Here is a 27169-nt window from a genome sequence, read left to right as displayed (position 1 = left end):
CCAGAAAGCGCGCCCGAGGTCCAGGGAGCCCGGAGGAGCTCAGGTTTGGCTTCCGGCCTGGAGGGACCCGAGGCTCTCACTGTGCCCACGCAGATCACCCGCGCCTGGCGCCAGCCGCAGCCTCGGCCCTGGCAGGAACTTCCCGCTCTCCCCCCTCAGCGCCAGACTCAGGCACACGGAAGCTGCAAGGATCCACGCACAAGGTAGAAATCTAAAATTAAATATTTAATTAGAACTCTGATTTGCTTTAAAGATAGGTGGCATTGCACAGGCTATATTACACTCTCATTATAATTTTTTTGACAAAAAAGATACTGTTCATTTTAACAGGCCACTTTAATATTAATACATGTGTAATAGGATCAGAACTGAAAATCAGCTAGAGATGGAACATTGTACATTATTGGGGAAATTACAGTTTTGTATTGTAAAAACATTTATTTTTTAACAATTTACCTACATTAATCAAAAAATTACAGCATATTTAATAATTTTACAAATTCTTCATAAAAAATATATCTCTGTACAAAAAGGTCTTTGCACCTACTTGGTGACAGCAGCGTGGGGGAGGGGCGGCCGGGGCGGGGATGACGATGGGTTTTCCTGATCATAATGCCAGCGTTCTGCTTCCCCTTTTTATAACAGCGTTTTTGTTGTTGTTTACAAAATATCTTACAGAAGAAAAAAATTATTGCAGCTAGCCTGAAGGAAGGCAAGATGTGTGAGACAAGCAGCAGCTTTGAACAGCTTCGAAGCAGTCACCCGGTCCCCTCCCCTGGGTGCTGGCTGCCTTCCGGAAGAATCTCCACGACCTTGCTCAGCGGCGCCCTGCCTGGCTGCCCTGTGCGACCCCCAGCACCTGCGGGAGCCTTGGGAATCCCTGCACACACCCGGGAAGAAACTGGGCAGAATTCCCCCAAGAGGGCTTCTCTGATTTTTTTGTTTGTTTTGTTGTTTTTTTAAGGAACAAGCTCCAAACTGGCAACCATGGGACGGTTTGCTTTGCACACAAAGCGAGTCCTGTCTGCCTGGTGACTGTAGGTCCTGTCACTGACCAGCACGCAGGTCAGGAGGAGGGAGCAGGGACATCAGTTCAGATTCTGCAGTCAGCAGTTTGCACCTAGTTTGAATGACTCAAACCGAGATATGTACAATATATATAGATATGTATATATAGAGATATATACACCTAATGTATAGAGTGACCCTGTTCTCCCTCGCACACCACGGTCCTCACGCCGGGCGGCTCCCTGGCCCCTTCTGCCGCTACCCAGATTCCCAGAGCAAAGTTCCAGGGGGAACCCTTGGAGGAAGCCGCCGCCGCAGCGGAGCCCACACGGCGCCACCCAGGGGTGAAGGGGCACCTTGCAGCTCGGTGGCCCACCTGTCACAGGAGGCCCCCAGCACCCAGGAGCAGGGCAGAGAGCCGAGGCACGGAGCTACCAAAGTGTTCAAATCTGAAGGCGTGACTTTGCGAGCCAGGCTCTAGTCCGGACGCCTTGTCTCATGCTTCACTTCGGGAGTCCTCACGCACACATTCAGGAGACAGACTGCCCTGGGTAAGCTGGGTGCGGACCTGCTCAGGGCACGGCGCGCGTGCAGTGCCCTCCGGCCGGCCTGGCGCTGCCGTGTGGAGTGTGAGAGGGTGGAAACGCACTCCAACACCAAATAACAAAATAAGCATGATCTTTTCAAAAATATTTTTATCAAACAGTAGAAATAAAAATAAACATGATTTTCACTTTGAGTTTTTTACATCAACATTCTCATGGTCACATCTTTGACTCCGTGTTCGGAATTTATCTACACTGGGAAGCACACCTATCTTATCTATGCTGGAACTTATTGTCAACCTCTCGAGAACTTGGGCCTGAACTAAATCACTAGAATCACCTCTCCGTCTGGAGTGATAAAGCATGAAACAGACGACAGACCACTACACAGAACAGCATCGAGAGAGGAGAGTTGTAGATAACTCCTCTCCTCCCAAGGGACACTTGGTATTTTGACCCTGACCAATTCCACTGAGTTCAAGGTGCGCCTGGGCAGCCTCCCTCTTGACGCGCTGCCGCTGAGCCAAGGAAAACAGTGACAATGCGAAGGAGGAGGCCGCGGTGCGGGCTGGAGCTATCTAAAATAAATTACTACTCACAACTCTGCACGGCTGCGAGCCCCCGGCCACCCAGTCGGGTGACAACAGCCGGGAACTGCACGATGACCGTGCTCGCGAAAGAAGTCACAGGAAAGAAAAAGGCCTCTCTTTGCCCCCTCGCGGAACACCTGTCAGTGACTTCTACAAACAAACGCAGGCAATGAAAGCAATGATAAGCTAAGTCTCCAGGGCCGTATTTCCTTTCCAAATGTGTGCGTCCCCGGGGATTCTCTCGCTAACTCTGCAACTGAAGTGATGCAGGCAAGGTTTGTGCGCGTGGGGCATGGGAGGGTGCTTATGTACACTGGGTAGTGTGTACCAACCTGGCAAATAGTCTGTGGTTGTAATCAGAATCGTGGTCATTCAGAACACACTAGTGCAAAAAGCATTGTGCATTAGAAACTCTGCAATAGAACAGCTGACTGGGGAATGTGCCGAGATCCCTGGGGCTGGCCCTCGGGGAGCGCTGAGGTCCTTGGCGCCCGTCGCCGGGTGTCGGGAGGGGCAGAGCTGAGCGGTGGTGGGTGTGTGCATCTATCGGAGCGGGAGCGCCGTCTTCTTCCGGGAAGCTTGTCTGTTTTCCCAGAGGATTTGCGTTCTCAGGGTTTAAAAAAAAAATGAAAACAAAAACACGTGTCGCGGTGCTGCCACGGTGTCACCACGGCCGAGGGCCGAACCCACGTGCCCAGGAGGCTGCACTGAGAGGCGCCCTGGCCACACGGGGCGCAGGGGTGCGAGGCGCCGAGTGCCCCGGCCATCTGGCCCGCAGTCTTCCTCGGCGCGCCTGGGTGTGGAGCAGGTGCAGTGGGCGTTCAGGATCCACGCGGGAATGCAGACTCCGCCGCATCCGGGCAGAGGTGCCGCTGCCTCGCCGGGCGCGGGAGGGTGGCTGCAGCAAGCAGAGGCCGGGGCGGTTATGGCACCAGAGTCAGTGCTTGTCCGTCGGAGGTATGGCTATGAATCGTCCTGGGGGCACCGAGGGCTATACCACTGTGCACACTGTGTTCAGAGTCGTGTCAAACCGCACGGCCTTGGCCTCTGTGGGTTTTAAGTTTGTGTCATACATGGGGTTTTCAAAGGACGCCTGTCCGTTGCTGTTCTCGTGGCCCGCGTAGCCGTTGTACTGAACTTTGGGTCTTGTTCTAAAGGGGAGAGAGGAAACAAGAGGTGAGAATGCTGGCTTCCAGTCCCGAGGGCCGATGCCTGGGGCTGTGGGCAGCGGGCGACCCTCCCACGGGCGGCAGGGCACACAGCTGCCCGCTTGGCCTGCTTGTTTTGAAGTCGGGAGTTGAGATTATTAAAAGCGGGATAATAAACTGGAAGCAGTTCTCAAAACCAAGGACTCGCCGGCGCTTCCTTCGAACGCCGCTGGGAACTTGGGAAGGTCTCGCTGTGGCTGGGGCAGGCGCCTGTCGCTGGCAGCTTTTATCGCCCTGTAAAAGCAGGGTGCTGCGGGGCGGCTCAGACCAGAGCAGGCTACGAGGTGGGCGCTTGGCTCACTGCCCTTCCTAACGATCGCTGTGCGGCGTTCAGGCGAGCTGGTCTGCGGAACGGACGCTGGACCTCCCCCCAAGCCAGTGCCTCCACTTCTGGCTGGAGGAGAGCGCTCTCTGCAGTCGCACTGCAGAGTGGCGGGGCTTTTAGGCTGGGAAGTCGTGACCACGTCTGGAACCCTTTCTTCCCTTATTCCAGAAGGAACTGCATACTAAGAGCTACGCCGGGCAACAGGAACAGAAGCTTCCTGGGAATAACCACACCGCACAGGCATCACCCAGTGCCGGACTCGGCTGAGCAGCTGCTGGGCTCAGCGTCACTGCGTTCAGCAAGGAGACAGGCGCCCAGGGCACCTCCCTCAGCGGCTGGAGAGGGCTTGGACACGGGGCTGGAAGAGCCCTAGCGGCTGGGGAGGGCTTGGACACAGGGCTGGCACCTCCCTCAGCGGCTGGGGAGGGCTTGCACGCGGGGCTGGCAGAGCCCTAGCGGCTGGGGAGGGCTTGGACACGGAGCTGGCAGCAAACAAGTTTTATCCAGTGTCAATGGCGGAAATCGTTCCCCACGGGACAAGGGCAGAGCCGGCATGGACTGCGCACTCCTGAGCTGGCCAAGTGGACGGCCCCGCGGCTGTCCCCACAGAACAGCCCTTGTGCATGGTCCCCAGGCAAGGAGCAGGAGCAGTAAACACCACTCAGGCCGTCAGAGGCCTTCTGCCTGCAAAACCCGGGGGACCCGACCCTGGATGCATTCCGTGCAGGGGCAGGGACAGGAAGACAGTAACGAGGCCCGACAAGGGGCCCTGGGCACCCAGTCTCCAGTGATCCCCACACTCGTCACACGGCCAAAGACCCTACTGACTGGGAAGCCGCAGCGGCCGCATAGCCTTCCCATGAGAACGGCCTCTTGGCTGTGCAGCCCTGGAGCGTGCCCGTCCTGCCAGAAGTGTCCCTGCTCACGGAACACAGGGGCAGTGTGGGGAGCAACTGGGAGCAACTCGGACTAGACTAAGTTACTGGAATTAAGACTTATTCTATGCATCTGCTCTCCCACAATCTGGCGCTGGGAGAGGAGGAAACAGCTTCTACACAGCTGCTCCAGTTCAACCAATAAACAGCAGGACCTGCTCCTGATTGGAGGAGAGCAGCGTACTCGGCGTGTGGGTAGCAGAGTTGGGATTGGTGGAAGAGGACTATAAAGGAGGAGAGAGACAACATGCACCAGGAACATCTATCTGAAGGAACACCTGTGCAGCCCCCGAGAGAGCCGGCCGGCGGTGTGCCGCTCCCCCGCGGAAGTGGGGAAGGTGGCAGGGGGCACCGCCCTTCCACGGAGGTGGAAGGGACGGCAGCCAACCTGGGAAGAACCAGCAGCAAACCCGGGGAGGGCCGAGCAGACAAAAGAACAGCGCAGGGTTTAGTGTCGTTCCTCCACGAAGAGGGGGAGCGACAGGGCAGCACCCACAGAGCCAGTCCTGTGCACACGGGTCTGTTTCACGCATCACACCTGGCGACAGGGCAGCGGGCACTCCTGCATACACACATGTGTCAGTGGGCACTCCTGTGCACACACGTCAGCGGGCACTCCTGCATACACACACGTGTCAGCAGACACTCCTGTGTGCACACACGTGTCAGCAGGCACTCCTGTGTGCACACACGTGTCAGCGGGCACTCCTGCATACACACAGTGTCAGTGGGCACTCCTGCATACACACACGCATCAGCGGGCACTCCTGTGTACACACACGTGTCAGCGGGCACTCCTGTGTACACACACGTGTCAGCGGGCACTCCTACGTAAAGCAACACCTTCCACTCGCGACGTCGCCGGAGGGTGTGTCTGCAGTACCTGTGTTTGTAGAGGTAAAATGCAAACCCTGATAAAATCAGAGCAAAGAAGGGAACCAGGATGGCAGCTGCCACGGAGCCGCTGCTGGTGCCCTGGTGATGATGTGAAGACTCGTGCCCGGAGCTCAGGGGATCTGGAAGACACAAAGCACAGGTCACCTGTAGTTATGGGACATGCTGCTGCAGAGAATTATGTAGAATATATACACAGATGGGTAGGAACGCTGTGAGAAGTGGATGGGACTGCAGTCCACAGACACCGAGGAGTACTCTTGTAAGGCTTGCACAGCATTCTAATGACCGAGATGCAGAGTGACCATCCCCTGCCCACATCCAGCAACACTATGAAAGGGCATCACGGGTCAAATATAGGAAACCCACGGGTTTCATTCTCGGTTCTATGCGTGTGGACTGGCGTGAAGACCACTGGAGCACTGGTGTGTTTGTCTGTTCACAGGCATCAGGCGTGTCTGCGGCCGTCTCCTGCCCTGGGCCTGACCCAGCAAATGCAGGCCCCTGAGACCACGTAACTATCCTAGGTCTCTGTTTGGATGGCATTCGAGTCTCCATTGGTGGATATATTGGCGAAGTCAGTTTCTATCCTACGTAAATTCCAGAACTGACCGTGGAGCTCAGAAATGCTAAAACAAGAAGTCTAATTCCAGGATGCAAGTTTCCGCGTGGACAGGAAAGCGTGTTCAAACAGGACTGTCCATGGCCGCGAGGGGGATGTGAGTGAGGTCACGGGACTGTCCGTGGCAGCAAGGCGGAGGCGAGTGAGGTACCGGGACTGTCCATGGCCGCGAGGAGGATGTGAGTGAGGTCACGGGACTGTCTATGGCGAGTGAGGCGGATGCGAGTGAGGTCACGGGACTTGCGCGCGTGGCCACGAGGCGGAGGCGAGTAAGGTCACGGGACTGCCGTGCATGGCCAGCAAGGCGGGCAGATGCAAGTGAGGTACCGGGACTGCTGCGCGTGGCCGCGAGGCGGAGGCGAGTGAGGTAACAGGACTGTCCACGGCCGCGAGGCGGATGCGAGTGAGGTCACGGGACTCCCGCGCGTGGCCGCGACGAGGCGGAGGCGAGTGAGGTAACGGGACTGCTGCGCATGGCCACGAGTGAGGTCACAGGACTCCCACGCGTGGCCACGAGGCGGAGGCGAGCGTCGTGAGGTAACAAACAGGACGCTCAGCTCTGCACTCCAACACGTGCGTGGCACTGACAGGGAGACAACTCTGAAATGTCGCACCAGCAAACATTTATAAGTCACTGTCATTCTTTGGTTCTTGAAGACTCCACGTACACGACGTGATCTGCACGTGTGTTTGGCCTGGCTGTCTGGGGTCATGTGAGGCTCACCTGTAATGGGTATGGGCCAGAGACATCGAATACGGCAGACTTGTTGGGAACCCATTTTCCTGTGCCCACCCTACTGAGGAATGTCAACTTGAAAGGGAAGTCCTCTTTCACTTATTTTTATAAACCATAAAAAAGTACAGAAATAATCTTGGAAAAACAACAACAAAAAACAGAATGCCAGTATCAGTACTGCTGCAAACACAGTTTTGTCGAATGTTTGATATCTTTGTCAGACAAATGGATACCAATGACACATTCCTGTGGCTTTAATGACCTGGAGTTACTTTAAAATGTACTGTACATGAGCGACATGAGCTGCCTTCCATCTGAGTACTGTCCACAGCCCTTGCCCACATGCCTGCTGAGCCTGGACTTTCTATTTTTCACTTCTTGAACTCTTTATTTAATGAGCATTAGGCCTTTGACTATAATGTAACTTGAAAATCGGTTACATCAAAAACTTTTTTAAAAAGGAAGGGAAGTATCACCCTATTCTTAAAATTGTATCCATGAACTACATTAAATTTGTATTCTTTATATGAAAAAATAAAAACAAAAACAAATAACCAAATATTCTTAAAAATTAAATCACCATTCATTTCAAAATTCCTGAATTGTCACATAAAAACTTACAATGAATACTATTATTTGCCATTTGCTTCCCTGGGTGTGGGGTTACTCCTGCCTCCCCTCTCCAGGTCTGATGGGAGCACACCTGGGGACAGGAGTGGCCCTGGTAACTTGGCCACTCCTCCGAGCCCTGTGTCATCACACAAAGAGGAACACACAGACACTGCTCCCTCAACATCAGAGCACCCAAGTGACGTGCACGTGAGCTGAGCTAAGCCAGCCGATTCTCCTGCTCAGGCACTGGGCTTGATGCCAAGCATCCCGTGATGGATTGGAATCCATCAGTGGCTGTGGCAGGGCTGGCGCTCTGGGGCCAATGTCACATGTCCCTGGTGGTGGCTCCAGCAGTCCTGGGCAGTGTCCGGGGGCAGGGGAGGCTGCAGTAACACCCAGGGGCTGGGTGGGGCTGGTCAACAGGGAGTGTAGAGTTAGGTACTCCAGGGCACGAACTTTGTAAGCTTCATGGGAATTAAATGAGTTGGTGCATCTCGGAACAATGCCTGGGACACAGGAAGTGTTCGCTGGACCCGCCCATACTGTCCAGAACATTTGTTCCATGAAGCCAGGGCGGCCATTGGTTAGTTTCTCTCTTGAATCCTCAGATCATTCAGTAGCACCCAGGACCCCGGCAGTGTGAGATGAAACGCAGACGGTGCTGCTGTGGCAGTGTGTCAGCATCCAGCCATCAGTTCCCATTTTGTTACCAAATCTCATTCTTCAGGTGTCTACAATTCTCTCATCCTAACAAATCTGTATCCTACTCGCATTAACAAAACTCATTCCCTCTTATCTACAAAGAATACTACATATTTTGTCCATAACAGATATTGAATTTCAAATCAGTAAAACTATGGAAAGTCTACATGTCCCAGGAGGTGGCATATCATAACAAAGAACAATGGGAAGAAAGGCCTTTGTGAATTACACAGCACAACCAAGCTTATTCTGAAGTTATTATGCTTTCTGGAGCGCTGAAGTTATGTGTAGTCATTTACCCAGGTTTTAGAATTGAAAGGGTAATGCATGCGTATGGCAGTCACTAGGATGGCATAAAACGATGTGGACACAAATACAAAGGGAAACAAAAGCAGGTGGCCACTCTTTCCATTTGCTGGTCTTCCTCTCTGGCTAACAGGGATATTTTTAGTACCCCTCTAATAATGGACTATGAATGTGTGCAAATGCACTCCTTTTCTCACTTTGTCACAAATTGAGAATGATGCCTACATTTCTGTCTGAGGCTTTTTACACTTAAGAAAATATTTCTGCCACCCTCCAGTCCTGCCCACCCCCACCCGAGTCCCTCCTTCTCTCATCCTAACAAATCTGTATCCTGCTTAAATTAACAAAACTTATCTCCTGTTTTCTACAAAGAATACTACATATTTTGTTCATAACACATACTGGATTTCAATTTAATAAAATTCTGGAAAATCTGCTTGTCCCGGGAGGTGGCATATCATGACAGAGCAATGAAGGCCTTTGAGAACTGCGCAGGTACACCCGAACTCACTCTGCTTCCCATAGCCCGTCCTGCGTCTCAGGATCAGTGAACAGGGTGCCCATTGTTTGTAACTCACTCTTCTTTCCTCACTGCAGGGAAAGCTCATTTTCACCAGCCATCAGCCTGGTCATTCAAGCTCTTGCAGAAAGAAACGCACATGGTCTACCCTTCCTCCGCTTACATGTGCGTGCAGTCCAGAGCTTTGTGGGAGAGCTGGGTGGTGCTCCAATCTAGAACATTGTCAGATCCCACAGGAGTCCTGGCAGCCTCAGCAGGCATGCCCACCGCCCACCCCGCAGCCTGGGGCCCTAGCACTGACTCACTCTACGTACACGGACTGCCGGGTCCCGTGCTGCAGAGACGGGGTTCTCCAGCGTGGCCATCTGGGGCTGGCTGCTCGGATAGAACACAAGCTCTCCAGGGTGACCCGCGTTTCAGCAGCTGACAGTGATTTGCTTCGTCTCACTATGAAGGATCCACTGCATGGTTCAGCCATCAGTGGGTGGAGATTAGCACGTCTTCCACTGCTGCACTATTTTAATACTTCCCTTCTCTTTGGTATGCGTGTCAGGGTGGAGCTGCTGGATGTGCAGGTGCCTCCCACAGCAGGAAGAACTGCCACAGGCTGACTGCGGGAGCAGGATGAGCGGCTCAGAGCCTCCTGCCTGCTGGAGGTGCCCCCTGTGCCTCCGCGGCTACCGCGGAACTGCCAGGCCACCCCGGCAGCTGCGCTGTTCCCACTCCCACTTCTCCGCATCCTTCCTTGCTCCCATTGACGTGGCCTTCTGATCTCAGCCATCCTGGTGGATTTGGGAAGCAGGGCTCAATGCGCTCTTGATTTGCATTTTACTAACCTAGTCATTCCCAGCATCCTTTCGTGGGCTCACTTGTCAGGAGAAATATCCATTCCAATCCTTTGTAAAATTTTTCTCTTATGTTATCTGCTTAAGTTGTTGAGTCAAAAGAGCTCTTTATACATTCTGGATGCAAATCACCCGTGAGACACACAGTTTTCATAGATTTTCTCCCATTCTCTGTGTGGGCCAATTCCATTTTAATTCAGAAATCAATTTGTTGTTGATTTCTTTACATAAGTTTTTTCATAAAAGTTGTTGTTCAAATGAACTGCATCTCAGTATCCATTAAACAATAATCTTTTCTTTTTTGGCCTATCTACTGCCTGATGATAATTAGGAGGTTGTTTATTTTTAACCATAAAAGGAGGATTTAGCTATCCCTCGTAAATGAATGACTGTTGTTGAAGCATTACTTAAACACAGACATTTCTAATTAGTTGGGTGGGAGACTTGCTTGGGATTCAAGTTATTTTGTGAAGCAAATTGTCTTCCCTGACAATAAGCCCATCACCACAGGAGAATAGAGATTACTCATTAACTCAAGCGACTCTTTTGTTAGATTAAAAAGGAACGGGCTGAAAAGGGTTTGTGACAACAAAATGACGGTGCAGGTCAGGTTCACAGGTGAGCACATGTGGACGTGGAGACGGGGGGGTGGGGGGTGGGTGGGGGTGCTCAGGCGAAGCTCCCAGAGCAGGTGCCTCACGGAGCAGGACAGCTTCAGGGGGAGGACGAGCCCCCACGAGCGCGGGTCTGCCGCGTTTACTCCATTTCATTACCTCAGGGTCACGCAGCCCAGCTTAGAATACCACCTCAGCCAGTGCCGACACTGTAGTGAAAGCCCCCTGTTGACCAGCGCTGTCCGGAATGGTGCACGTGTCTTTGATTAATTATCTCTGATCTATCTTTTGCTAAGGTGTTACTATGCAGGTCCGGGTGACTGGCACCCCTCAAGGTGTGACAGAATCTTTTGAAACGAGTCCCATCATCACAAATTGCATACTCCTGCTGATCTGAAACCTGGCCCTGCCACCCACGCCTTCTCTGTAGAGTGGACAGGCCTGTAGCACCCTGCAGGGTAGAGCGGTTCAGAGAACGCAGTGGAGACACAGCGCCGGCCTCGCTGGAAGACCTGCACGGCCTGCACTGCTGGCGGTTTGCAGCAGAAATTCTGGGGCGCCCGGACCTCAGTGTGCACTGCACCCCCGGCCCAGCCCAGCCCAGGACGGCTGTGCGGAGCTTCACCCCACCTGACAACGACCGCGAGATTCAATCCACGGCTATTTATACTCTAACAACTCAGGCAAAGAGGGAACAGTGCAGATACAGAGATGAAAGGCGGGTCCCCCCGTCTGTCCTGAGGAGTCATTTCTCTCCGGAAGAACTCCCTGGCTTCTCTCTGTGTTAAAATCCATCTCTCATTCCCTTAACAACCCTTGGGGAGTGCAATCGTTTCCTAACTAATGTGTGTTACCCACAGGAGCCCTCCCCTGCGACTGAGACATCGCGCATGAAGGTGTTTCTAACGTGAAGTGGCGAGGACAGCCTTGCTTTGAACGCACTGCACGTACCGAGGTCAGTGCTCTGCTCGTGCCGGACAAAAGGCGCCTGTCCAGCCTCCGCGCCTGCTCCGGACCCCGCCAACAGCAAGCGCACACGCGTCTGTTTTTACCAGCAACCCAACACCTCGGTTTGAAGACCTCACCATTCGAAGAACAGCCTTTCTCTGTTACCCTGGGCCCAGCGTACTTCTGAAGATCACACAGGTGTGTGGGTCACTTGTAATTACTCTTTGCTTTTCTTAACTTTGAAATACTCTTGTTTTCTCTGGGTAAATACGGTTTGCTCATTTTTAATCGGGTTTTATCTTTGATTTTTTCCCCATTGTTTTTACTATCTCTTGATATATGAGGGGTATTAATCCCATGTCTGGCATGTTTACTGTATTGTTTCCAGTTTCTGTTTATTTTATTATTCAAAATATATATTTCATACCATTGTAAACTATGTTAGTGTCTCCCATTAATTTTGCTTATATGTCTTTCGAGAATTCTGTCCTTCCCAGTTCTTCTCAGAGCAGTCACTTGGGACCCCAACGGGCCCTTGCTTTAGGAAACTTCCAGAATTGCCTACCTTGCCGCTCCAGCTTGAATTTCCCGAAGTCCTTTCCATGCACGGCTCCTTGGAAAGTGAACCCTCCTCTCTCAAGTCCCGAAGACACCTGGTGTGGAAGGAAAGGGAAAGGTGTGTACGGGAGAGGATGACGGGGAGTGCTCCTTTCACCTAAACAGCTGTTGCAGTCTGTATTTAGATGTGAGGGTAAATGGTGCATTTTTCACCACTTCTAAAGACACACTCATAGTTAAACTTTGGAAATCAATACAGAGGTGAACCTCAACTGATATAAAAATGCTCACAATATCATTTTGATCTCCAAAACGGTGGTTTTGTAATATATTTACATGTTTACTAGCTTTCTAAAGTGGTCACACATTAAATAATGAGTTATTAACGGCGTTATGTAAAACTCACTCTCGGCCACAGCGGTTGGCTGCTGTGTACCTGCGGAGGCGACACATGTGGTCAGATAATGGACTAGAACTCTGCTGATGGGTGGCCGTCTTGCGCAGAGGATGGGAGGGCCACTTTAAATCCCTGTTATCTGGAATGACTGAGTTTGAGCGTGGTCACCAGAGCACCCTGGGAACACGCATGGACACCCGGAACCTGAAACGGAGCTCTTGTTTTGTCTCAGACGGTGACCATCCCATCACTCCTGGCAATTCTGCTCTCAGTTCGGAGACTGGCTTTCATCCATTGCAAAGAGAAGGGGCAGGCACAGGCCTTTGGCACAGTGGAAACACGCACTTGAGACGCAGGCCTCTGTGCTGAAGCACCTCCGCTCCCAGTCCCAGCTCTGCTCCCAGTTCCAGCGCCACAGGGTGCACCCTGGGAGGCCAGCCACAGGGAGACCTGCGTGCAGCTCCCAGCCCTGGCTTCACTGACTTCACCTGGGAGCGTCAGCCTGTAACGGGAGACCTCCCCCTGCCTCTGTGTCTCTGCCTCTCTCATTAACTAGCAAATTAATTGACAGAACATACAGTCTGCTGCCCAGGAGAAGGACTGCCACGTTTCTCACGGGCAGACACACAGCACTGCCTCCCTGCGCTGTCCTCGATTCTGGACAGACGCAGACAAGTACTTACGTAGCCATCCAGTCCCCAGTTGTCATTTTCAAACTTGCTCACGAAAACGTCTGTTGGGCCTTTAATCTGATAAGCTTTGAGAAGTAAGTGGGCCTCCTCCTTCTTGTAGACCCCTGCAAGAGACCCATCAGCCCACGTTACAGAGATTCACCAAGCTCGTGATGTGGCCATGGCCTCCACTGGATTTGGGACATGATGCAAAGACTGTTAGGTCACAGCTCACAGAAAATTCTGAAATCAAAATTTTATTTTTACTTTTAAAATTTTGCTTCAGTAATGCTTCTCTCTGAAAAGCACTGTTTATTAAAGTCCTGGTCTGCCTTGAATAGATTCACTAATTTCAATATCGCTATTCCACAATGAGAATAAAAGGAGTACATACTCATTTCTGGTGAGTGAGAAAAATATCCAGCATTTTGTAATCCACATTATATTCCCACCTGAAGACAGAAACAGCAGAAAACAGACAAAACAACCACCATCCAAATTACACCTACTGACGGTGAGCAGTCTCCTGGCCACAGAGGTGGGGCATGAGTGGCTGGAGGGAACCACCGTCCGCTACTCTTGCTGGAGTGAGAATAACGATAGCACTGCCCAGAGAAGAGACAGTGGACCCACTGGGGGACGTGTTGCAGCTACACGTGGTGGTGTACCAGAGAAGAGACAGGGGCCCACTGGGGGACGTGTTGCAGCTACACGTGGTGGCGTACCAGAGAAGAGACAGTGGGCCCACTGGGGGACGTGTTGCAGCTACACGTGGTGGCGTACCAGAGAAGAGACAGCGGACCCACTGGGGGACGTGTTGCAGCTACACGTGGTGGCGTACCAGAGAAGAGACAGTGGGCCCACTGGGGGATGTGTTGCAGCTACACGTGGTGGCGTACCAGAGAAGAGACAGGGGCCCACTGGGGGACGTGTTGCAGCTACACGTGGTGGCGTACCAGAGAAGAGACAGTGGACCCACTGGGGGACGTGTTGCAGCTACACGTGGTAGTGTACCAGAGAAGAGGCAGTGGGCCCACTGGGGGACGTGTTGCAGCTATACGTGGTGGCATACCAGAGAAGAGGCAGTGGGCCCACTGGGGGACGTGTTGCAGCTACACGTGGTGGCGTACCAGAGAAGAGACAGTGGGCCCACTGGGGGACGTGTTGCAGCTACACGTGGTGGCGTACCAGAGAAGAGACAGTGGGCCCACTGGGGGACGTGTTGCAGCTACACGTGGTGGCGTACCAGAGAAGAGACAGTGGACCCACTGGGGGACGTGTTGCAGCTACACGTGGTGGCGTACCAGAGAAGAGACAGTGGGCCCACTGGGGGACGTGTTGCAGCTACACGTGGTAGGTACCAGAGAAGAGGCAGTGGGCCCACTGGGGGACGTGTTGCAGCTACACGTGGTGGCGTACCAGAGAAGAGGCAGTGGGCCCACTGGGGGACGTGTTGCAGCTACACGTGGTGGCGTACCAGAGAAGAGGCAGTGGGCCCACTGGGGGACGTGTTGCAGCTACACGTGGTGGCGTACCAGAGAAGAGGCAGTGGGCCCACTGGGGGACCTGATGCAGCTACACGTGGTAGTGTACCAGAGAAGAGACAGCGGGCCCACTGGGGGACGTGTTGCAGCTACACGTGGTAGTGTACCAGAGAAGAGGCAGTGGGCCCACTGGGGGACGTGTTGCAGCTACACGTGGTGGCGTACCAGAGAAGAGACAGTGGGCCCACTGGGGGACGTGTTGCAGCTACACGTGGTAGTGTACCAGAGAAGAGACAGTGGGCCCACTGGGGGACGTGTTGCGGCTACACGTGGTGGCGTACCAGAGAAGAGACAGTGGACCCACTGGGGGACGTGTTGCAGCTACACGTGGTGGCGTACCAGAGAAGAGACAGTGGACCCACTGGGGGACGTGTTGCAGCTACACGTGGTGGCGTACCGGAAGGAGGAATCAGTAAGCAAACAATGGATGAATATGAAGCAGACAGTGCTGAGCCCACAGTGCCCTGTGCTGAGAAGACAGGAGGTTTCATGGCAATTGTCTCGATGGTTTCATAGGAAAGGCAGGGGTGAGCTCCCAGGAACTGAGAGAAGCAAGCCCCAGGGTCGTGTCGCAGGAAGAGTTTCACTGGACGCGTGCGGGAGGGAAGGGAGCCCACGGCACCCAGAGGTGCCATCCGCAATCCAGCAACTCCACGTTCTGTGGAAAACCCCAGAACTCCAAGACAGGATGCCGGCTCTGTGAGCTGTGAATGTCTCCCCGGGACAGTCCTATGGGGACTCAACAGCAGCAGCCAGCGGCACACCAGCGTCCCCGAGGGCCCTGTCCCCACCGTCCTCTATTCGCAGCAGGACGTCCCCCGCCCAAGAGGTCTGTGAGCATGGACTCATGGGGAACGACTCGGGACGCAGCACTCCCTGGTCCAGACTCAGACTTCCCACACCGAACCAGGAGGCCCGTGCACTGAATTCCCACCGCAGCATTTTCTTTGGGAAAAAAAATCACAAAGAAAGATGGCATCCAATATATTTGGGCAGTAATAAGGAAATTCAATATTTTAAACACTCCTTGGTCTGTCCCGACACACGAGTAGACTTAGAGTACCTGATCTAAATCACTTACGCATTTGTAGGGCAAGGAGGAAGCAAATGTGTCGTGTGGAGACCTCGAATTCATAAATACCTCCCTGTTGAACATCTATGAGTGGCAGTGATTTTGCTTCTTTCCTAAGTCTAGACATGTGCATTTCTTTCCATTGTTTTCCTTCCCGAGCACACAGGAAGCATGGATGGAGGGATGGGGGAGAGCTGGCCTGCTCCCAGACTCCCCGAGAGCAGCCCCTGGGCTGTCTATTGCTCAGTGAGACAGTGGGGGGCTTCGGGCCCCGTGTGGGCAGAACCAGGCTGCACTTGGGGATGGCTCTCAGAAACTCTCAACTTTAGGGGAAATTTTTAGAAAAAGTGGGGCAGTTAAAAAAACACACTCGATTTCAGCTTGAATGTGACACTGTGCTTACTAAGAGTGTACACTCAAGATTCTGACAGCTGAGTTCAGTCATACCCCTGACAATGACCACCGTGTCACCCTAGGAAAGCTATGCAGCTGTCAGCGGGCTCTCTCTCTCTCTCTCTCGCTCTCTCTCTCTCTCGGGAGAAAGTGAATATGATGGGTGATTACATCATAGGTTTAATGTAAGAATGAAAGTGATAATTCTATGAAGTGTTTAACACAGTGCCTGTCGCTATGTTGTTGATCGTGGAATGACCAAAGATGAAAGTGACATTTGCGGACCCGCACATCTGGATACACATCCCAGATCTTAGCGTGCTGCTGCATGACCTTGAGCAAAGGGACAGTAGTATGTGCAAGAGTTATTAAAATAGTTTCCTGGACTCGTCTCGTCATCTTTAACATGAGAAGATAACATGAACCGGCCACGTTTACTCAGACGCAGCAGTGAAACGCAGAACATGCAAAGGGCACACGGCAGGCTCAGTGCTCCCTGAGCCGGATCCCCCATGGGACAAGGCCACGGCCCACGTGCGCTCACACCGCCACGTGCTCAGTGAGATCCTGCAGGCCTACCTGTCAGCTTCAGCTCCACCTGAGAAGCCGCCGTGAAGGTCGCGTTCACCTTACTGCTGGTTGCGTTGAACCAGTCAACGATGAGAGTCGCAAGCTGTCTTTTCCCTAAATATTCATAGTATCCTTTCCACACCGAAGTGACGAAAAACACATCTGAAGGAACTGCAGGGAACGAGGGGAGGAGACGGGTGTTAGGGCTCACACAGCTGTGAGACGCAAGCATGTCTACACTCAGAAGGCACAACCGTGTTCGCGGGAGCCCGGGCCAGTAGCAGTGCCAGAGACAAGGACAGCCTTACGCCTTCACGGCGTGTGTCACCGTCAGAAACAGAAGGAGCACCGCGGCGGGGCTGTGCGGGAGACGCTGTGTTTCCAAAGCCCGAGCACAGCTACTTTAACGGGCCTTCCCAGGCCGGGGGTGTGGTGAGTGGGCGCTGCCGAGGCTTAGGTGCACTGTGCCTACCAGCAGATAGATTGGGCTGACCCATGGAGTCAGCGCTGATGGCCCCTGGGAGCCAAGTCTGCTGCTTGACAGGCTCACAGGCTCAGCAGCACTGACACCACCTGGCAGGGTCTCTCTGTCCTCCACAAACCGGCATTTCCAGGCACTACCTTGACTGGACACGCACAGCTTGTGAGCACAGAGGTATTACGTATCTTTGGCCTTTATTTTGTAAGTAGGGTCAATCTCTCCCATTCATGCTCTCCTATTCTATGTTAACCTTGTATAAAATATGCCAACATGCCCAAGGAAGGTGGAGTCAATGATCTCCAAGGTCATCTATATATATGCATATTTATATATAAAATCCAGAGATAGAATAGAAGGAATGGAATCTTTCTTAAACATCAATTCATCTGGGACAGTAATATTTGCAAAAGTTATTAAAATAGTCTCCTGTTTTCACTCTTTTCAAAAGACATCAACTTTGGTACATCTCTGCTAATAGGCATAAAAATTTGCCATTTTCATAATATAAAAATGAACAGTATTACAATGGGAAAAGCTACACCGATGATTACACGAAATTGCTCTTTTTGCTTCATGGTGTGCTTAAACTGTCTAATTAGATAAGATCTGCTGTAAGTGGAAACATTCAAAATGCATGGTCTGGGTCGCTAGGCAGAAACAAAGCTTAGGTTCTTGCCTAATGGACTCTCCAGCAGACCCACCCACAGTCAGAGAGGGAAGACACAGAACAGGGGCATTGTGCTGGGGCTCCGTGCTTCTCGTCTCTCGTCCTACACAGGTAAACCCACGGGACTTGGCCTTGCAGGGAGCAGGCTAAGGAGGGACATGTGCAGTAACTTCCTCTGGCTTGGAGGAGACCCATTTTCCTAATAATAATAGGAAAAAAATCAGCAAAAATGGATATATTGAGTCAAAAATCTAACATACTTGCTTATAAATAACTGGCATTAAATACTTCCGCTTACTCATCGGGGGCCTTCCAGAGGCTCCTGTTATGATCAGCAACACCCAAATGATTTCATTTTCCTTTAGTGAAATCACTATCCTTGCAGACAGCGTGGTTTTCCCTAGTTAGAGTTTACTTGTTCGGCCAGAGATGTGATGCATTGTTGCAGCATTCACTTACGGGGATTGGGCTGGACTGAGCTGGACTGAGGTGGTGCAGCTGGGAATGGGGCTGCCTGAGGGCGGGGTGGGGGGCACTCAGTGTCTCAGAAGTGGATTCATCCTGTGCTAGTGTGTGCAACACTCAGGCCAGGGACGGTGTGTGTGGGCCCTCTGCTGAGTCGGAGTTGTTGCTGGTGGTGTGCGGGGTAACAAAACAACAAATAAGTGAGTTGTATTAGGTCCTGCCACCCGGATGATGACCAATTTAATTAGCACTTCCTTCCAGAATGAGAAAAGGTGTATCAATGATAAGGTTTGCACCTACAAAAAGACCTGGGTATTCCAGTGTCTGCAGCACAAAATAAGCAAATAAAAAGCTGAACGGAGACGAATAATAAAAGCTGATTGTGTTTCCTTCCTCTGGGGGGGGAAAACGTGTTTCTGGAATACAGCGCATCAGTGGATTTACACTTAGTGTTGAAATAAAACAGTCCAGGGAGACTAAAGGAGAGTGTTTGTTTTTTTGTTTTTCCCTTCACTGTGTAGGTGGAGAAATTCCTTTAAACCTGTTGATTTATTTTGCCTCATCTAAGAATTACAAGTGGAACACAGCCTCCTGCGTTTGCTGCATTATAAATTCTCTCTTCACATCCAAGAAGACAATGGAAAACTTGAGTAAGAAAATACTAGACGAACAGCCTGGCTTATCTGCAAAGGTTTTACTACTTCTGGAAACAATAAATAAATAAACAAACTTGACCTAAGTTAATGTAATTTGGAGACACATGCTGTAATTTAAATATTTAATGCAGATTCACAATGGCCGAGGATTTCAGGTAATGAAACCTTTCTTGGGAAAGGGGCTGCATTTTTTCAGTTTGCTGTTTAATACATTTTACAAGGCACTAGATCCAACACAGCTCTCATGAACACATTAGAAAGCAGGGCACGTCTGGATTCGAGAGGCGGGGGCTCCTCTCTGTGCTATTCAAAAACCACGTTTGCTGTGCAACCCTCTTTATAAGGCTCTCCATTATACCACGTCATGTTCCCAAGACCACAGCCAGTGCGGCCTGGCCAAACGCCCAGGGTGTCTGTGCACCCCCCGGGGGCGGCACGACCACAGGGCTGCCTCCCGCGTGGTGTGACGTTGTTCCACTGGACGACTCTCGGGAAAGGAGTCGAGATGGGCACAGGCTTGGTGTCTTTACATAATCAAAACATTAACTTTGCCATGGACGCGTGGATTCAAAAATGCCACTGTTAAAAATCGTTCACTGCAGAGGACAGATCACTCCGTTTGATTGAAATCTATAACTGTTCTGGTATACAAACCTGGAGTTTTAGTAACTGTTTCATTAACTTCTCTCACTCCTTTACCTACAAGTAAAAAGACAAATTATCATTTTCAAGAGCACTTAACGTTTGAATAAGGTTGAAAAAAATGTCAAATTGAAGCACTTTTCCTCTCTTCAGAGTCTGTACAAAGTATGAGTACCCTACACAAACGCATCTTGAACCCAGATATTCCCGGCAGGTGGGCAGGCGGCGTGTGCAGAGGGCAGAGCCTCTCTCGCACAGGCACTGGCCACTGACGGGGCTACACAGAGAGCCTTGCAAACAGGGTGGCTGGGGCCGGCTTTTCTTCTTTTCTGTGATATCCTACTGGGGAGATCCTGCCCCGAACTGAACGGTAATAGCTAAAGAATTAAGACTTTTTATAACTCTCTTAATTCTCCAATCCCTCACCCAAATCGGTGACCGCACAACTTAATGTTGAAGGGCATCAGCTTATTTCCACGGTGCCTAATGTGGCCACGTTACATTTAACTCACAATCCCTCACCCTGCCAGTGTTCTATCAAGCTACCAATCACCATTTTTCAAAGTCGCAGTCCGGACAGGAAAGGTCATGGAAGTACATGTCTTCGCAGATGACAAAAGGGCTCCAGGATCTAAAGCCAAAGCCACTCACTTTATGAGAACGCATCTCTGCCGTTTATGCTGTTCGTGTTCAATGTGCGCCTAATCTCCGTTTGGCTGGGCACAGGTGAAGCCTGCTCTCACCAAAGCTGACCCAGAGGGATTACTCTCGTTAGCAAATTCACGCATTTTTGAGTAATCAATGCATCATTTCTATGCTGATTACTTTCACAAATTCAGAGAGAAAAATCGGCATCAAAAACACATAGAGATACATTCTATCACCAGATGATGTGGAACGTTAAAAATGTACAGACAGCTTAATTTAAACACTCTCAGACGTTTGGTGGTATTTGTCCCTTCTAATTTTTAAGGACAGACTTTTCTGAAAATACATGATGCGCTACTTTCCTTTTGAGGCAGTGAGTTCTCCTTCAACCAGGTCGCTTTTCTCTTAAAGCATCATTACAACACGATGCGGCCTACATGCTTCCTGTGTTGTGCCTTCATGAGTCAGCCCTCACTAGATGCGCACACACACACAGCTGGCGCACCTCGGCGTGGTAGCGGCAGTGGGAGTCAGCGGTGTCATTCCCACAGCCCGGTGCGTACGCATCCATCGCATCTTCAGCCTGGACACCTGCCTCGCGGGCAGCACGCGCTCCCCCCGCACTTCAGGAATATATTCCACTCCCTGGGCGGTGACTTACTTTTACAGACAGGCGACTTCCCTGTCCATTTCATATCTGCTTTACACGTCCTGTGCTCTGATCCACCTGCAAGGAAGAACCCTGGGTGGCAGGTGTACACCAGGGTGTAGCCAAACGTGGGGAGATCAATGGCTCTCACGTCGGCGTGTGCGGGGGTCTCTGGCTGTCGGCAGGCATGAGCTGGAAAAGTACGGATTCCGTTAGGAAACCCAGAAGCTCTGTTCATTACACAGCTAGCACAAGTCAATGGGGGCAAAGGCGCCTGAGAATGGAAGTAACCACAAGGGTGCTGTGTGTGTTGCCAATTTCTGTACAGAGACCTGGAGTGGAGGTTATAGCTTGAAATAAATGTAACACTTCTGATATGCTATTCAGGTACAGAGTGTGTTGAATATCCTTAAAAGGCCAGTCCTATGAGACACACGCACACACATACACACACACACAGATTGGCACATACTTAGAAATTTGCCTTGATTTCCAGAAAATTTATTATTCAATTAAATTAATGGAAAAATTCAATGTATATTAATAAATTCACAGTATTTCCTTTAAAAATATAATTTAGGAATAAATGAGGTTGTAATGCTTATTTTATTTGAAGGATCTTCAAGAATTAATGAAAAAGTCATGTTATTTTTTAATTCCAGTTTCACATGAATTTCTTGAAGGCCCCTAGTATCGCAAATAACTTCATTCTTTATAAAGATCACGTGTGTGTCTCAATTAAAGGATCTGGGAATTACGAAGCAGGTTTACAGCTTTTAAATGGTGAATGCAGTTGCTTGAAGTAGTGTCAGTATTTCACACTGCAGCAAGCATTCAACTGCCAATCTAATGAGGCCCTGGTATTAGGATCTCTGCTACGCACACACATGCTTATCCTATCCATATCCAGTTTGAGCACTCCGTGGAGAACAAGACAGTTCTGAGGGGAACACATGCCTGATGACACGAACACACACCAAAGGACAGCGTCCGTCACACTGTTCCTCCAGCAGTCTACCAACGTGCTCGTGACTGACGTAGGGGGAGTGAGGCACTGCATCTCACTACAGTCACAGCTGACGGGAGGCATGGCTGACCCACTAAGCTTACAGGTAGCTTCTTTTTCTAATTCTCGTAATGAATTACACAATGAAATTTGATCTTTAAATAACTTTATCTACTCATGCACAGCTCAGTCCTAGAGCAAGAGCAGCCATGAGAGCACGCCCACTGGCATCTGGCACCCGTCTCCCGCGTGGCCACCTCTCTGCTCACCTGACGCCAAGGTGAGTGGTCATGGCACGCACAAGTGAGCTCTCCAGAATGTCAGCTGTGTCACTCACTCATCTCGGTTTCCAGCCATTTCTCAGACTGAGTGGGCCTCAGCGTCACCTGGACGGCTTGCTAGACTATCGATGCCCTCTGGCCCTCGGCCCGCCCACCCCTTCCTCCGGAGTTGTCTGACAGGTCTAGGTGCCTCGAGAACCAGCAGTTACCACTGACTCCCTGCAGGGCCGACACTGCTGTCCTGGGAGCCCAAACTTGGAGAAACACCCGGAGGAGAGGATGACGGCATCACAACAGGCCAGGTCCTCCTGACCCGTGAAGGTGGACACTTCCCGGACCTCTGGCATACCCAGCTCCTGCCGCCAGTGGGGAAAGGGACCCACTTACGGATGCACTCTGTCTGTATCCCGCTCCACGTCAAATTGGCCAGGCAAGTTCGAGTCGTAGAGCCTTGGATATGGTAGCCTTTCCTGCACCTGAAGAACACCATGCTTCCAACCTGGAGAGCAAACCAACACGGGATTCAGAGCAAGGCAGACTCCAGGTCAGCGCTGTGCTCCACAGCCACTGCCAGCGCAGACGTGCGCCAGCGCTCTCTCGGTCGTTTCAAGCTTCTGTGTGCATCAACACGCACACCCGACCACAAGTTACAGCCCTGTGTATCACCATGTACACCAACCACACATGATAGCCCCACATGTTACAGCCCTGTGCATCAACATGTACACCAACCACACATGATAGCCCCACATGTTACAGCCCTGTGCATCAACATGTACACCAACCACACATGATAGCCCCACATGTTATAGCCCTGGGTGTCAACATGTACACCCAACCACACATTACAGCCCCACATGTTACAGCCCTGTGCATCAACATGTACACCAACCACACATGATAGCCCCACAAGTTACAGCCCTGTGCATCAACATGTACACCAACCACACGTTATAGCCCCACATGTTACAGCCCTGTGCATCACCATGTACACCCAACCACACATTACAGCCCCACATGTTATAGCCCTGTGCATCAACATGTACACCAACCACACATTATAGCCCCACATGTTACAGTCCTGTGCATCACCATGTACACCAACCACACACCAACCACACATGATAGCCCCACATGTTACAGCCCTGTGCATCAACATGTACACCCAACCACACATTACAGCCCCACATGTTATAGCCCTGTGCATCAACATGTACACCAACCACACATTATAGCCCCACATGTTACAGCCCTGTGCATCACCATGTACACCAACCACACATTATAGCCCCACATGTTACAGCCCTGTGCATCAACATGTACACCCAAGCACACATTATAGCCCCGCATGTTACAGCCCTGTGAGCCAACATGCACACCTGACCACACGTTACAGTCCCGTGAGCCAACACGCACACCTGACCACACGTTACAGTCCCGTGAACCAACACGCACACCTGACCACACGTTATAGCCCTGTGAGCCAACACGCACACCTGACCACACGTTATAGCTCTGTGAGCCAACATGCACACCCAACCACACATTATAGCCCCACATGTTACAGCCCTGTGCATCAACATGTACACCAACCACACATGATAGCCCCACATGTTACAGCCCTGTGCATCAACATGTACACCCAACCACACATTATAGCCCCACATGTTACAGCCCTGTGCATCAACATGTACACCAACCACACATGATAGCCCCACATGTTACAGCCCTGTGCATCAACATGTACACCCAACCACACATTATAGCCCCACATGTTACAGCCCTGGGTGTCAACATGTACACCCAACCACACATGATAGCCCCACATGTTACAGCCCTGTGCATCAACATGTACACCCAACCACACATTATAGCCCCACATGTTACAGCCCTGGGTGTCAACATGTACACCCAACCACACATGATAGCCCCACATGTTACAGCCCTGTGCATCAACATGTACACCCAACCACACATTATAGCCCCACATGTTACAGCCCTGGGTGTCAACATGTACACCCAACCACACATGATAGCCCCACATGTTACAGCCCTGTGCATCAACATGTACACCCAAGCACACATTATAGCCCCACATGTTACAGCCCTGTGCATCACCATGTACACCAACCACACATGATAGCCCCACATGTTAGAGCCCTGGGTGTCAACATGTACACCAACCACACATGATAGCCCCACATGTTACAGCCCCGTGCATCACCATGTACGCCCAACCACACATTATAGCCCCACATGTTACAGCCCTGTGCATCACTATGTACACCAACCACACATGATAGCCCCACATGTTACAGCCCTGTGCATCACCACGTACACCCAACCACACATTATAGCCCCACATGTTACAGCCCTGTGCATCAACATGTACACCCAACCACACATTATAGCCCCACATGTTACAGCCCTGTGCATCACCATGTACACCCAACCACACATTATAGCCCCACATGTTACAGCCCTGTGCATCACCATGTACACCAACCACACGTTATAGCCCTGGGTGTCAACATGTACACCAACCACACGTTATAGCCCCACATGTTAGAGCCCTGGGTGTCAACATGCACACCCAAGCATACATTACAGCCCCGTGAGCCAACATATACACCTGACCACACGTTACAGCCCTGTGAGCCAACATGCACACCTGACCACACGTTACAGCCCTGTGAGCCAACACACATACCTGACCACATGTTACAGCTCTGTGAGCCAACATGCACACCTGACCATACGTTACAGCTCTGTGAGCCAACACGCACACCTGACCATACATTACAGCCCTGTGAGCCAACACACACACCTGACCACATGTTACAGCCCTGTGAGCCAACACACACACCTGACCACACGTTACAGCCCTGTGAGCCAACACACACACCTGACCACACGTTACAGCCCTGTGAGCCAACACACACACCTGACCACATGTTACAGTCCTGTGAGCCAACACACACACACAACCACACATTACAGTCCTGCACGTTAACACATACCTGACCACACATTACAGCCCTGTGATCCAACATGCACACCTGTGAGCCAACACACACACCTGACTACACATTACAGCCCTGTGCATCAACAAGCACACTCGACCACACGTTACAGCCTACACATAAACATGCACCCCCAAACACACATTACAGCCCCACATGTCAACACACACCTGAACACATGTTATAGCCCTGTCAACATGCACACCCAACCACACATTACAGCCCTGTGAGCCAACACACACACCTGTGAGCCAACACACACACCTGACTACACATTACAGCCCTGTGCATCAACACGTACACCCGACCACACTTCACAGCCCTGTGAGCCAACACGCACAACCACACATTACAGTCCTGCACACGGCAGAGATTGCTCAGTGAACCACGTGGTCGTGGACTTGGGGAAACGTGACTAGCAGGAGGCTGTTCATTCATGTTGCCGTGACTTCAGTTGTAAGGATCACAAGGATCTCCCTGTCCCCACTGGCTCCTCGCGAGGGATCAGAGGAAGCTGCTGCTAAATCGACTCACCATGAACTGCCTCTGACACTACGCTGTGCACAGCCAGTGAAGGATTACTGAAAGCAAGGGTGATCAGTGGCAACCAAGCTTTCGCTTTCCGTGTGAGTCAGTGAGAGCGACAGACGGCACTGGCCATCATTCCGAGATACTCGCTTCAAGTATTGGTATCCAAGATGCACGGACCTGAAGCTGCCTTCGGGACCTAACCTAAAGCTGACGAGTCTTGACCTCTCAGCTGCCCGGAGGATTTCTCTGGTGGGATGAGGAGGGCGTCAGGAGAGAGCCGAGTGCTGCTGCCTGCAGGACGTGATGTGGTGTTCACGCGAGGGCCAGTGCTGAGGCTGGACCTCCGGTGGCTGAGATCCCGCATCCCACAGCTCTGGGGTTCAAAGTCACATCACCCGAGAGCCATGCAGCGGGTTGACTGCTTAAGATGCTTACAGCTTTTGCTTCCCCTTTCATTACCTCTGTTTTAAGGTATTTGCCCAATATTAACTGAACTATTAATGTATACATTGTGAAAAGTCAAATGAACATCCCAAAGTGATATTCAGCGTACTAATACAGCTCAGGGCTTCAAGAGGTCACTGGGAGAAGATAGCACAAGTAATCTTACAATAAGGGATCTGAACACATCTCTTTTTCCTTTCTCTCTCTCTCTCTCTCTCTCTTTTGTTATTTGTCCATTACATCAAGTCCCTGAATGAAGTCTTCTATGTGCAGATATTCAGAAATAAGTGAACTTGATCTGAGAATTGCCATGAGTTTAACTGACATACAAAATCATGCATGCTTTCAAATACAAATGTAGCAACTATTACATATATGGTTATCCTGAACGTTTCTAAAGATTTATTCATTTGAAAGTCAGAGTTACAGAGAGAGAAGGGGAGGGGGGAGAAGAAGAGACACAGAGGGAGAGAGAAATCTTCCATCTCCTGGTTCACTCCCCAAATGGCCTAAATGGCCAGGGCTGGGCCAGACTGAAGCCAGGACCTAGGAGCTTCTGCTGGGTCTCCTATGTGGGTGCAGAGACCCAAGCACTTGGGCCATCCTCCTCTGCTTTCCAGGCACATTATTAGGAAGCTGGATCAGAAGTGGAGCAGTTGGGCCTTGAACCAGAACAAATACAGGATGCCGGCATTGTAGGCAGCAGTTTACACACTACATCACACTGCTGGCCCCAAGGATATCCTGATTTTGATAGTAAAAACGTATGCAGAATCCTCTTTGAATGAATCTATTTGTGCAACACAAAAAAAGATACAGTTATAAATATTGACATACATGGGGTGGGGGCTGTGGGGCAGTGGATGCAGCTGCTGCCCGCAATGCCAGCATCCCATGTGGACACCAGCTCGGGTCCCAGCTCCTCCACTTTGATCCGGCTCCCTGCTTATGGCCTGAGAAAAGCAGTGGAAGAAGGCCCAAGTGCTGGGCACTTGCCACCTGTGTGGGAGACCTGGCTGCAGACCCCGGCTCCTGGCTCCTGGTAACCATTCGGGAAGTGA

At 51.2% G+C, this 27169-nt stretch overlaps 1 protein-coding gene across 2 annotated transcripts in view; it reads right to left on the bottom strand.

Moving 5' to 3' along the window:
- Nucleotides 1–204: 204 nt before the first annotated feature.
- CSMD1 (CUB and Sushi multiple domains 1) overlaps nucleotides 205–27169 on the bottom strand; it is a 2062046-nt gene continuing 2035081 nt past the window's right edge. Inside the window, exons 63-70 of one of the 2 annotated variants that reach the window (XM_070047233.2) lie at nucleotides 22498–22609; nucleotides 20836–21015; nucleotides 19539–19583; nucleotides 16625–16786; nucleotides 13049–13161; nucleotides 11976–12063; nucleotides 5495–5627; nucleotides 205–3294 (exon numbers count right to left, since the gene is read on the bottom strand). In XM_070047233.2, coding sequence (XP_069903334.2) covers nucleotides 3135–3294; nucleotides 5495–5627; nucleotides 11976–12063; nucleotides 13049–13161; nucleotides 16625–16786; nucleotides 19539–19583; nucleotides 20836–21015; nucleotides 22498–22609 — 993 coding nt within the window. In that variant the 3' untranslated portion in view covers nucleotides 205–3134. The remainder of the gene's footprint in view (nucleotides 3295–5494; nucleotides 5628–11975; nucleotides 12064–13048; nucleotides 13162–16624; nucleotides 16787–19538; nucleotides 19584–20835; nucleotides 21016–22497; nucleotides 22610–27169) is intronic. The other variant, XM_070047234.2, reaches the window with a different exon arrangement.

The sequence above is a fragment of the Oryctolagus cuniculus genome, chromosome 8, assembly GCF_051225735.1.
Source record: "Oryctolagus cuniculus isolate XC-2025 breed Fujian yellow rabbit chromosome 8, ASM5122573v1, whole genome shotgun sequence".
In the NCBI taxonomy this organism is placed as follows: Eukaryota; Metazoa; Chordata; class Mammalia; order Lagomorpha; family Leporidae; genus Oryctolagus; species Oryctolagus cuniculus.
The sequence above is the reverse complement of the archived record's forward strand: the minus strand, read 5'-3'. Positions and strand labels throughout refer to the sequence as shown.